Here is a 12,430-nt window from a genome sequence, read left to right on the forward strand (position 1 = left end):
AGACCAGAGGGGCGGGGCCTAATTGGTCGGGGCGGGGCCGGGGCGGGGCTTTGGGCTCAGTCTAAGGCTCCTCCCTTTTCAGGCTCCAGTACAGCAAAGACCTCCGGAAACTGTTCCTGAGCATCAATGTGACCAACACCCCAAGCAGGGAGCGGGCTGGGGAAGATGCCCATGAGGCGCTGCTCACCCTGGCGGTGCCCCCCGCCCTGCTGCTGTCCTCAGTGCGCCCTGTGAGTGCCCAACCCTGGCTCCATCATGTATTTGCATCTTTAGATGCATGTCATTTACACGTGTTGTCATTTGTCATGTGTCCCCTCTTCTCTGGGCTGGGCCTCCTCAGGTGCCTACAGCATCTCTGTTGCTAAGGGAACCCTGTTGTCATGTCTCTAGGGCTTCAGACTCTGTGATACAGGGAAGGGGCGGGACCAGCCCTCCTCTGACCATCCAGACCTCATTATCTTCTTTCCTTAGTCTGGAACCTGCCAGGCCAACGAGACCATCCTTTGTGAGCTGGGGAACCCCTTCAAACGGAACCAGAGGGTAAGCCCTGGCCACATTCTCCAAGGCTACTCCTTATTCTTCTGGCTTCTGCCTGCCTGCTTCCTGGCCTTCCTTGAAGCAAAGAGCCAGAGTGGGGGAGGAGGAGATAAAGTAAGGGGTGCAGAGAGACCCAGAGACTGAGAAAAATGAAGCCACTAGTGAGCTATGCACAAAGCGAGAAGAGGTGGGGGTGAGGAATCCAATTTGGCAGAGCACCTACTATGTGCCAGGCCCTAAGTCCAACACTTTGCTTCTTTTATGTGACTGTAATTCTTACAGCCTTCTGAGGTGGCAGATGCTGTTTAACAGAAAGGAAACAGGCTTAGAAAGTTTTAGTAACTGACTTAAGGTCATGCAGCTCAAAAGTAGCAGAGTTGTCACTGGCAGAGAAGAGGAAAGGGGAAGCAGAGATGTGACTGGGAAGGTAAAAGAGTGGAGATGGGTGGGGAGGTGGAGAACCCTCACCCAGGATCGGGGGGAGAAGAGTCCAGAGAACCAATCTAGCATAGTATTCAGCCCCCGCCCCAGGGCATCACCCCTGTGTGGCCCCAAACACCCCTCTCTGCCTCCCTGGCCATCATGGCAGATGGAACTGCTCATCGCCTTCGAGATCATTGGGGTGACCCTGCACACGAGGGAATTCCAGGCGCAGCTGCAGCTCTCCACGTAAGTGACCTTGCAAAGCCAGTCTGTATTGGGGTTAAGGGGTCCTGGGACCTCCCCCAGCCCCAGCCTCAGCTGACATATCTCCTTACCCACTCCATGCACTTCCTTCCCAGGTCAAGTCACCAGGACAACCTGTTGCCCATGACCCTGACTCTGCTGGTGGATTACACTCTCCAGGCCTCGCTTAGCATGTAGGTACTACCATAACCCCCAGTCTTCTCTTCCTGAGCTAGGGCCTCCCTGTCCTCAAGGTGTCTCCAAGCTTCTCTGACACACCTCTCTTGGCCTGGTTTCCTGAGGCCTTTACATCCCCCGGATCATCCCTCCCCTTAACAACCACCACTGTCATTGTGGTGGTGGTTATTATTCCTCCTGCAAAGCCAGCAGCAGTGGAGGAATCAGCATCTCTGGGGAATAAGGTGTTGGTACCGTGTCTTGACAGCTCATTGTGCTAAGGATGTTCTAGACATCATCTCATTGACTTTTCACAACAGCCCATGATGTCGCAAATATTATTAACTCCACTTTACCGATGAGGAAACTGAGGCTCAAAAAGGATAAATAACTTGCTTGAGGCCACACAGCTATGGCAGGACTGGAATTTATCTTAGATCTGCCTAATGTCAGAGGTAGTTAACCAACTTTGGTGCCCACCCCCGCTGCCAGAGCCCCTCCTGTCTCCTATGACTCCAGCATCTTTCTTACTACTAGGGTGAGTCACCGGCTACAAAGCTACTTTGGGGGAACGGTGATGGGCGAGTCTGGCATGAAAACTGTGGAGGACGTGGGAAGCCCTCTCAAGTATGAATTCCAGGTAAGGGGACACTGGAACCCTGGGCTGGAGACTTCTGGGAAGGGTGATGGGGCATTTCTTTCTGTCTGAGATCTCAGGTTGTGAGGGTTGGGGTTGGTGAGATGGAGGTGGTTTTCTAGGAGATAGTAATCTTGACACCCCTTGTGCCCACAGGTGGGCCCAGTGGGAGAAGGGCTGGCAGTCCTGGGGACCCTGGTCCTAGGGCTGGAGTGGCCCTATGAAGTCGCCAATGGCAAGTGGCTGCTGTACCCCACGGAGATCACCATCCGAGGCAATGGGTCCTGGACCTGCCAGCCACCAGGAGACCTTGTCAACCCTCTCAACCTCACTCTCTCAGTAAGGACACCACAGGGATCTTTCATTTGCATCTCATTTGCATGCTGCAGGGCGGAAAGGCCAGTGTCTTCCGATCCCGCCCCTCACACTCTTAGGGATCCTGCCTCGCCCCCTGCCCTTTCTTCCTCTCCTCACCTCTGCTCATTCCTTCTTCCCAGCAAAGCTCCTTTTCCCTCTTCAGGTCCCTGAGGACAGACTGCCATCTCCACAGCGCAGGCGGCGACAGCTGGATCCAGGGGGAGTCCAGGGCCCCCCACCTGTTCCTCTGGCGGCTGCCAAAAAAGCCAAGTCTGAGACCTTATTGGTGAGTGGCCAGGGTTGGAGAGGGTTGTGGCCACACATCTGGGGGCTTGCGCAACAAGGGGAATAGGGACTATTCACCAGGAGACCCCAGTCTGATGAGGTGACACAACCCTTGTCCTCAGGAGCCCCTAGTCAGAGCAGGTGGACTCATCTGCTGTCCCCAGAGGGCACCTCACTGCACTTGCCCCTGGGGAGCAGCCAATACAATGGATCAAAGGAAGAGACACTGGCTCTAGTCCCAGGAGCCCCAACCTGTTGGGGTGATATAGCTGCTCAGCCTTGGACATTAGGGCTGGGGAATGAGGAAGGCGGAGTAGGGTGCCCCCTGTCCAAAGGGAGAGAGGAAGAGAATTAGAAGTAAATAGAGGCCTAGCTGGGTGGAGAGGTAGGAGGCAGTATCCCAGGTGGAGGATGCTGGCATGAACAGAGGCTCAGTATGGGAGGAGGCTGGGAAAGAGATGTCGTAGATTGGGCCCCATTTCCATGAGCAGGGATCAGATTTCATGTTATCCACATCCCTGGCATCTATAGGTGGTTGACCCAAAGAATATGCCTTAAACATATAAGTATGGGGCGTGAGGGTATGCATGAGTGAAGGGTTGAGGTCAGGGCCCTTTGGGTCAGCCATGGGCAGGGGAGGAGTCAAAGGAAAGGGGTGAAGCATGAAGGCTCTGGACACCCCGCCTGTCTCATGTCCTGTGTTCCCTGCCTACCTCAGAGCTGTGGCAGTGTCCACACCCACTGTGTATGGCTGGAGTGTCCCATTCCTGATGTCCCTGTCCTCACCAACGTGACAGTGCGGGCTCGAGTGTGGAACAGCACCTTCATTGAGGTCAGTGCCTGGATCTGGAGGTCTCCCTGCCACCTACCTGGGTGGGGAGAACAACAGGGAGAGGGTAAGGCCAGGGTCACAGCAAGGCCTCATGCATGTATGTGCATGTGTGTGCATGTATGTGTGTGTGTGTCAAGGACAGCATCATGTTTTATGCAGGACAGGTTGTACACCTGTTTTTGTGTGCTGTGTCAGTGTTAGTTTCTGTGCCTGTATGTGGACATGACATGTTTGTCTCCAACCAAAATGACCTTCTCTCATGTGTCCAATGTTCTGTCATGTGTCCACGACTTTCCCACCTCCATGCCTTTGACATGCTACTCCTTGCCTCTAGAATGCCAGCTCCCCCTCTTTTATCTCTGCATGTGAACTCCTATTCAGCCTTAAAAGTCCCCCTCAGATGCTTCACCACCAGTGAGGTCTTTCCAGCTGAAAATGTCCTCCTAGATTATAAATCCACACAGTTCCTCCATGTAGCACAAAGCTGCGTAGACCACAGTTAAATGATCCGGCATGGCTGTGTGCCCCAAATACTTTTCTTACAAAAGCAGGTGGCGGGCCAGATTTAGCCCACAGACCTGACCTAGACTGTGACTTTCATTGTCTCTGTTGTCCTCAGCACCCAGCACAGGATCTAATGCACAAATGAATGAATGATGCGCATTTGTGTGTGGGGAGGCCTGGCTGTCAGATCCTTTGGGTGCTGCTTAAGGATGCTGTATGGTGAGAGGGTACCCTGGGGGAGCGGAAGCTTAGGGTCAGGAGGGAGGCGCATCTGATTCTTTTCACCCACCCACTTTCCCTGCAGGATTACAGAGACTTTGACCGAGTCAGGGTAACCAGCTGGGCTACCCTGTTCCTCCGAACCAGCGTCCCCACCATCAACATGGAGAACAAGACTGTGCCGGTGAGTGAGCATGTTACCTGGCCAGGGCATGGAGCACAGGGCATCTTCTCAGAGCACTTTCACACACGTTAGCTATGTGGTGCTCAGTCTTGGCGGCACACTGGGATCCTCTGGAGGACTTCTGACGTCTAGACCACAACCCTGAGCAATGAGACCTGAGTCTGTGGAGGTGGGATCCGGCATTGGTTCCTTTTAAAACCCCACCGCCCTGTAATTTTAATGTGCTAGCCATGGTTGAGAACCTCTGCTTGACCTTATTTGGTTCACACAACATCTCCACGAGGATGTCCCCTCTCCAAGCAAACTTGGAAAAAACGTTCCCAGACTTGATTCTGAGTTACACCTGGAAGAGTAAATATGACAAAGTTTCTAATAAATTGTTGTGAAAAGGATATAAATGGAGATATCTAGGAAATACTTATAGGAGACAAATGGAGGGTTGGTTAAATATGTTATGGTACATTTCTTAAAACATATTAAGGTACTGGAAGAAGGGATAGAAAGATAATGGAACAGCACAGAAACTTATTTTATTATACAGATGGCATTTTTAATTAGTAGAGAAAGGTGGATTGTTAAGTCATTTTGGAAGAACACATTTGGAAGTTAAAGACAAACGCCCCTACCTCACACCATAAATAAAAAAATACGTTTGAGTTAGACTAAATATTTAAAGTAGGAAATAAAGCCTAATGTACCAGAGAAATTTTAGAGAAAAAAATTAATGATAATCTTTAATTATGTGGAGAGGGAGTTATTTTAGTAAACCCAGAAGTCATAAAGTAAAAATTTGACAAATTTGATCGTATAAAATTTTAAATTGATATCCAGGCATACCTTGGAGATACTGCAGGTGTGATTCCAGACCACCTCAGTAAAGTGAATATCACAATACACAGAGTCCCATGAATTTTTTGGTTTCCTAGTGCACATAAAAGTTACGCTGACACTATCCTGTAGTCTAGTAAGTGTGCAATAGCATTGTCTCAAAAAACACAATGTACACACTTTACTGCTGAAAAACGCTAACCATCTTCTGTTGGAAAAATGGCGCCGATAGACTTGCTTAATGCAGGGTTGCCACAAACCTTCAACTTGTAAAAAATGCAATATCTTCCAAGTCCAGTCACATGAAGCACATTCAGATGAAGCCTGCCTGTCCAGCACAAGAGCTGGGAAGGGAACGAAGAGGCCAGAGATACATTGCTTTTTAAAAAGTCTGTAGCACATATGACAAAGTACTGTGACATACACTGCGAGGCCAGCTTATTACGATCTCTGAACACATAATAATCTGGCCACTCAGTGTATATCCTATATAATAAAAGGCTAATATGCAAACTGTCCCCTTGACCAGGAGTTCGGCCAGCAGGAAGGCCGGCCAACCGCCCATGTCCCCTCCCCCTGGCCAGGCTGGCCGGACCCCACCCATGCACGAATTCATGCACTGGGCCTCTAATACACACACACACACACACACACACACACACACACACACACACACTGAGTGGCCAGATTATTATGTGTTCAGAGATCATAATAATCTGGCCACTCAGTGTATATTTAATGTATAAAGGGCAACGTAAAATAAACAGACAGTGTACATATTGTCAAATACAAATATTTAACTCAATAGTAAAGAAATAAAAATAGCTGCAACAAGACTTTTATCCTATCAGATCAGAAAATATGAGGAAGAGTAATGCTATGTGGGGCTGATGAGCTAGAAGGAAATGCTTTGGAGACTAAATTGATAAATTCTTTTTGGAGATGAGTTTGTCAATATCTATTACAACTTAAAATGCACATCTCCTTTGCCCAGCACATACTTAAGGAGCTAATAGGATAAGTATGTAAACATAAATATATGGGGCTATTTTAAAGTGTTGTTTATAATGACATGAAACTGGAAACAATCTACGTGTCTTTCAGTGGATTGGTTCAATAAATTATGGTACATTTCTCCAGTGACTATGCGGTTATCGGAAGAGATCAGGGTGATCTTTATTAATGGCATCAAAAGGTGATGATATTAAGTGAAAAGGGAAGCAGGTCGCAAAAGAGTGTGTACAGTCCATATAGATCCCATTTATGTGGGAGAAAAAAGTACACATATTTAACATACGCATTAAAATAGGGAAAGGGAGTCACTAAAATGTTGAAGATGGTTATTTCTCACAAGTAAAATTATAAGGAACCTTTGGTTTTCTTTATAGCATCTGTAGTTTAAAAAACAATAAAATAATTTTTAAAGAAATAATCATATATAACCAGAAAAAACTTTCTAGTTATATGTGAAATATATTTAATATATAATGTAATTTCATATCATAATATATGTCATATATTGTTATATGTAATATAAGTATATATATATATATATCTGTATCTCCATTGTAGGGGAAGAAAAAGAATGGTACTATATGCTGTGCATTCTTTATTGTTTTATAAATATTTATGGATTGCTTACTGTGTACCAAGTATTGTTCAAAGCAGTTTATTCATATTAAATGCATTCAATCCTCCCAGCAACCTGTTAGGTAGGTATTATATCCAGTCCCCATTTTACAGATGAACAGAGAGGTTAAGCGACTTACCCAAGGTCACACAGCTAGTGGATAGCACAGTTGGGACTTGAACCCTCAAGAGTCTGGCTCCAGAACACATGCTTTTGGCCACTCTATGAGGCAGGCACTATGATCCTCTGATCAGAGACCATGAAACGGAGATTCAGAGAGCTTACTTGTCCAAGGTCCCACGGCTCGTCAGGGATGGAGCTGGTACCCAAGCCCGGATGTGTGCATCACAAACCCAAGTCCTAGGCTGCTTCCCAGATCTGAGGCTGTTCCTTTGGAGAAACAACATCATGGCTGAATCGGCTGCTCTCAGGGGCTTTTTCCAGTCCCTGAGTACCCCCTACTGGCCGTAGGTCAAACAGCAGGGTCAGGGACCAAGCTGGGACAGGAAGGATGAGCATGGGGCCTAAGGAGGCGGACACAGGGCTGAGCCCCTTTCACCCCTCCAGTTCTCCGTGGATATTGACTCCGAGCTGGTGGAGGAGCTGCCAGCCGAGATCGAGCTATGGCTGGTACTTGTGGCTGTGGGGGCCGGGCTGCTGCTGCTGGGGCTCATCATCCTTCTGCTGTGGAAGGTGAGGACCCCAGCTGGTTCCCTGGGCTCCTGCTCCGGACCTCCTGCCAGCAGACCCTCAGCAACTCTCCCTTCACCCCATCCCTCACGTCCATCGCACCCCTACCCTTCTCCCACGTCCTCCCACCTCCTCCCCAGCTTTCAGTCTCACCCCCTGCCCATCCTCACCTCACCCACCGGGATGCTCCTACCTGCCTGGGTTAACGGGGGGACCTGCAGGCTGCAGAGGGGAATCCGGGAACTCTGGCTTCTGGCCACACCACCCAGCTGGGGCTGGAACCCAGGCCTCCAGGCTCTCCAGTCCTAAGCCCCCCGCCATCCATCCATGAGTGCTGCTGGCAAGGACCCCCAGCTCTCCCTCATGGCCCCTCCCACCTCCTCCCCTCCGCAGTGCGGCTTCTTCAAGCGAGCCCGCACTCGCGCCCTGTATGAAGCTAAGAGGCAGAAGGCCGAGATGAAGAGCCAGCCGTCAGAGACAGAAAGGCTGACTGAAGACTACTGAGGGGGCAGCCCCGCCCCCACCCCACCCGGGTAACTTGGCCTCCGGGCCCTCTTCCCTGAGCCCTCCAGCTGGCTGGGGCCTCTGACTCTGTCCTATCTGCTCCTCTTCCTTCATGGGACCTCTCTGTACCTCACTCTGTCGCCAGCACCACCCCAAAGAGCAGGCCACTCTGTTGGCTTCCCTTCCACGGCCCGGGAGAGCTCATGGTGTCTTCTCTCACCAGCCTCCCCACTGAGCCCCTCGAGGACTTGGGACCCCAGAGTTAGCCATAAACCCCTCCCATGCTTTCTGAGGATTGGAAAAGGGTCAAGACCAAGGCTAGGCCTCATCTCTGTAGCTCACAAGGCAAATTTCCAGATGCTTCTACACCCCCATGTCCACCTCCAGAGAAGGAGGGGACTAGTAGAGGCCTTCCTCCTGGGAACCAGCACTGTCCCCCCTGGGAACCCCCACCAGGGTGACCACCTGACCCCTCCCCACACTGCGGTCAGGACCGATCACCACCCTTCCTAGCCATCCCATCAGCAACCTCGGCGCTGCCCCTACCTCCATCTGCCTCTCCCTCTCCTCTCGGCCTTCCTCAGCTCTTCCTTCCTCTGGGGACGGCGGGGAACCTCGTCCGCCCTGTCTCGGGGCAGAGAATTGGTGTGTGTTTGGATCGGGGGTCCTGGCTTTGAGGACCTCTGGGTGGGGGAGGAAAGGGCTGGGCACATCTTCCCACAGGTTGCTGATGTCCTTCCTCTTCTCCCCCCAACTCCAGTGTGACTTTTTTAAGCGGACCCGCTATTACCAGATCATGCCCAAGTACCACGCCGTGCGGATCCGGGAGGAGGAACGCTACCCACCTCCAGGGGGCACCCTGCCCGCCAAGAAGCACTGGGTGACCAGCTGGCAGACATGGGATCAATACTACTGACGTCCTCCCTGATCCCACCCCTGCGCCCCTGGTGTCCCCTTCTTCTCTTTAGCCTAAGTTAAGTTATGCCCCGACAGTCCGCAGGGGCCACGGCCTTTGGCTGGCACCAGAGGGTTCGGGCACACACACCTCTCTGAGTGCATGCCTATGCCACCTGACCACGGGCTTCTCCACGCAGGAGGGCTGGGGCCATGGACTTGGCTACGCCGCCGAGCACACTGCAGCCCTGTGCCCTGGACACACGTGGGTCCCACTGCTTGTGGACTGTGCTTGTGCACCACAGAGGGTGCGTGGACGTGCGTGTGCCAGCCTTTGCCGATGCCAAAACCAAGCCCAAGGGCCTCTGCCAGAGCCGGGAGAGAAAGGCCCCAAAGTGGTGACGCCTCCCCTATTTACACTGGACCCACCTTGAGCCGTAGTCACTGCGTGGACCCCGCTCTTGAGATGAAAACTACTGACAGGGACCAGCCCACAGCCTCCAAGCTGTAGTTCCTGACACCGTGAAGAGAACGCCCCTGGGGGTGGATCTGCCCGAGGCTGTCCAAGGGGGCGTTTGCAGGACGTGGCATGCTCAGACGCGAGAGCAGAATGAACTAGAAAGAAGGTCTCAGGATGGCTTTCTTTCATGGACCACTGGAGGCCTCTGTCCTCAGCCGCGGCATGCACTAGTGGGGGATGCAGCCTGAAGATGGACAAACTGCTAGACAGCCTGGACACGCTGCGCTGGGACCGCCCTGGGAGCACAGGGGAATCCTCAACCGAGGAGTGGACTGACGGGTCCCGGGCCAAGGAGATGCTGGAAGGATACCGAGGAAACCACTCCTCACCCACCACTACCGTCCTGGCGTCTGCAGGGCCTGGAGAGACCCCCACAAGACCGCAGAGGGAGCGACACTTGAATGTAGGACAGGGAGGGAGCCCTGTCCCTGACCCATCGGCCAAACCGCCCTCCGTCCCCACCCACCATGGGCTGGGGGCCTAGAGGTGGAGTTCTTGGCTGTCCTTGGCTTTCATCATCCTTCAGCTCTGCCTTCTTCCCTATGGGCTGAGTCCCGCGGCCCATTCCGGAAGTGGAAGCTGGTTCCAGAAACCCCTCCCGCCCCCTGCCTGTTGGCAGGCCCCCGCCCCTTCCACGGTACTGTAGCAGGAGAGCTCCCTGCCCTCCTTGTGCCTTCTTTGTACACAGGCTTCTCACATCAACCAATAAACAGCTCCCCGTTTGTACACGCTGCCTCTGCCTCCACCCCTCACCCACCTCCTCATTCGTTCTGATGGACCATGACGTCTAGCTGACCCCCAGCTGGACAAAGCGCAATGCAGGGGTCTTAAGGTCGGGAGGGTGAAGATGGATGGAGGAGATACCTCCTCTGCTCTCAGGGATGCTCTACCAGGGGTCCTCAAACTACGCCCCGCGGGCCACAGGCGGCCCGCCGAGGACATTTATCCGGCCCCCTGGGGGCCACTGCCTGTCCTGCTTAGCAGCCGACTCGTCCCGGGCCCGCAGTGTGCATAGGAATTTGTTCATAGTTTTTTTTTTTAAACTATAGTCCGGCCCTCCAACGGTCTGAGGGACAGTGAACTGGCCCCCTGCTTAAAAAGTTTGAGGACCGCTGCTCTAGTCTAAGGGCTGGTCATAGGGAACTGAAATGCAGACTTGAGTAGAGCAGATGGAATGAATAAATAATGGCTTTTTGGTGGCTCTGGGGAGGGAGGAGGGGGGAGGGTGATACACAGGGTCTGGAAGAGGCAGGAAGTTACGTGCTGTAGAAACAGGTGGTCCTAGATAACAGTGGCGGGAGCCTAGTTGCAAGGGTGGGGAGCCAAGAGCCCCCTCCACCCCCCGCCCCCGTGGCTTAATTCAGGTAAGCTCAAGCTTTTCTGCCTCAGTTTCCCACCACCACCTGCAGGTATCATGATGAGTAGATAATCAGAAGGTGAACCAGTGACCCAAGGCCTCCAGGCAGGGTCTGGGAGCCCTAGTCGCATGGACACTTCCCCAGGAGTGCTTCAGTCCTGAGCTGACATAGCCCCGCTCCCCAGCATTGGATCAAGCCCTCCGCTTCCTCCTCCACCCTAAGGTTGTTCCTGCCACACAGGCCTCGGGAATGGAGAAAGGCTGTTTACCCCTTGACTTCATCCTAAATGATGGCACAGGTCCTTCTATTAACTTCCCCCCAGGCTGTGGCCTTTGGCGAGAGGTCACTGATTTTATTACCCGGAGAAGTCTAGACACAGGTTCTCTGAGAGCCCACAGCCCCAGGCATTCCCCGGGGAACCGCTCCTGACATCCGCCTGGGCACCTCCCAGCCCGCCTCCATGTGGCAGCTGCCTGCCCCCCAGCCCTCCATAAGAGCCCACCTCACAGAGTCGTGAGCCCAGCGCCCCACTCCCCTTTCTGTGCTGGGATTTGTCGCTTCGCAGGTCGGTTGGCAGTGGACTGTCCAGTTCCTCTAGGAAAAAAAACCTCAACCCCTACCCAGAGCTCTCAAAACCAGTCATCGGAGGCCTCAGTGTATTTTCCAGAATCTGTTATTCACTAGGTCAGCAGTAACACTACATGTAGGTTATCCAAGTCCAGCTCCAGTTGAACCAGCTCAGTCCAGACTTTTGTAGCCACCTCCTGCTTAAGAAAAAGGTGGGATCTCCTGGCCGGTGTGGCTCAATGGTTGGTATTGACCTATGAGTCAGGAGATCACGGTTCAATTCCAGTCAGGGCACATGCTGGGGTTGCAGGCTCGATCCCCAGTAGGGGGTGTACAGGAGACAACTGCTCAATGATTCTATCTCATCATTGACGTTTCTATCTCTCCCTCTCCCTTCCTCTCTGAAATCAATAAAAATATGTTATTTTTTTAAAAAAAGGAAAAAAGAAAATAAAAAGGTAGCATCTATATGCATCCTTCCAGCCAGCTTCAGAGGCCCAGCCCCCAGTCTCCTGTGAGCAGCTGCTTGGATGAGACACACACACTCTCTCTCTCTCTCTCTCTCTCTCTCTCTCTCACACACACACACACACACACACACACACACACACACGAGAATAAGTCGTTTTCAGGACTGGTGCAGCCACACTTTTGTGAAAGAAACATAATGGCAGAGATGCAGCAATGCCCACTTTCTACAAAAGGACCCTCTAGACTGCCAAGCTTCTTGAGCTCCTTGGGGCTGCTGTACCTCCCAACTGTTACAGAAGAGGGCCTCGGCTCTCCTGTCACTAAGAAGACCCATAAGATGATCCTCCCCTTCTGGGCACATGGTGTCGCTTCCTGGGCCCTCCGATTGTATGAGACCATTCGACTAATTCTGGCCAATGGGCTGTGAGCAGAAGGAACGTGGATCCGTTCTGGGCTGAGACAGTGATTGCTGGGTGAGACTCTCCCAGTCCTGCTTTGCCTGCCTCTGCTGCTGTGGAAGCCTCTGTTGAGATAAAGCTGCTGTCGGTTCCCAACCCATGTTGTACATGT

The 12,430-nt window shown here is 52.2% G+C and overlaps 1 protein-coding gene across 2 annotated transcripts in view; it reads left to right on the forward strand.

Annotated features, from left to right (window-relative positions):
- Positions 1-10,197, forward strand: part of ITGA3 (integrin subunit alpha 3) — a 29,102-nt gene extending 18,905 nt beyond the window's left edge. Inside the window, exons 15-26 of one of the 2 annotated variants that reach the window (XM_080679996.1) lie at positions 83-230; positions 472-540; positions 1,127-1,206; positions 1,320-1,397; positions 1,918-2,020; positions 2,174-2,356; positions 2,538-2,660; positions 3,378-3,491; positions 4,300-4,398; positions 7,424-7,549; positions 7,940-8,079; positions 8,811-10,196. In XM_080679996.1, the coding sequence (XP_080536122.1) occupies positions 83-230; positions 472-540; positions 1,127-1,206; positions 1,320-1,397; positions 1,918-2,020; positions 2,174-2,356; positions 2,538-2,660; positions 3,378-3,491; positions 4,300-4,398; positions 7,424-7,549; positions 7,940-8,050 (1,234 nt within the window). In that variant the 3' untranslated portion in view covers positions 8,051-8,079; positions 8,811-10,196. Of the gene's footprint in view, positions 1-82; positions 231-471; positions 541-1,126; positions 1,207-1,319; positions 1,398-1,917; positions 2,021-2,173; positions 2,357-2,537; positions 2,661-3,377; positions 3,492-4,299; positions 4,399-7,423; positions 7,550-7,939; positions 8,080-8,810 lie in introns of both variants that reach the window. The other variant, XM_080679995.1, reaches the window with a different exon arrangement.
- The last annotated feature ends 2,233 nt before the right edge of the window (positions 10,198-12,430 follow it).

This window comes from Plecotus auritus (assembly GCF_963455305.1).
Source record: "Plecotus auritus genome assembly, chromosome: 7".
Classification (NCBI taxonomy): Eukaryota; Metazoa; Chordata; class Mammalia; order Chiroptera; family Vespertilionidae; genus Plecotus; species Plecotus auritus.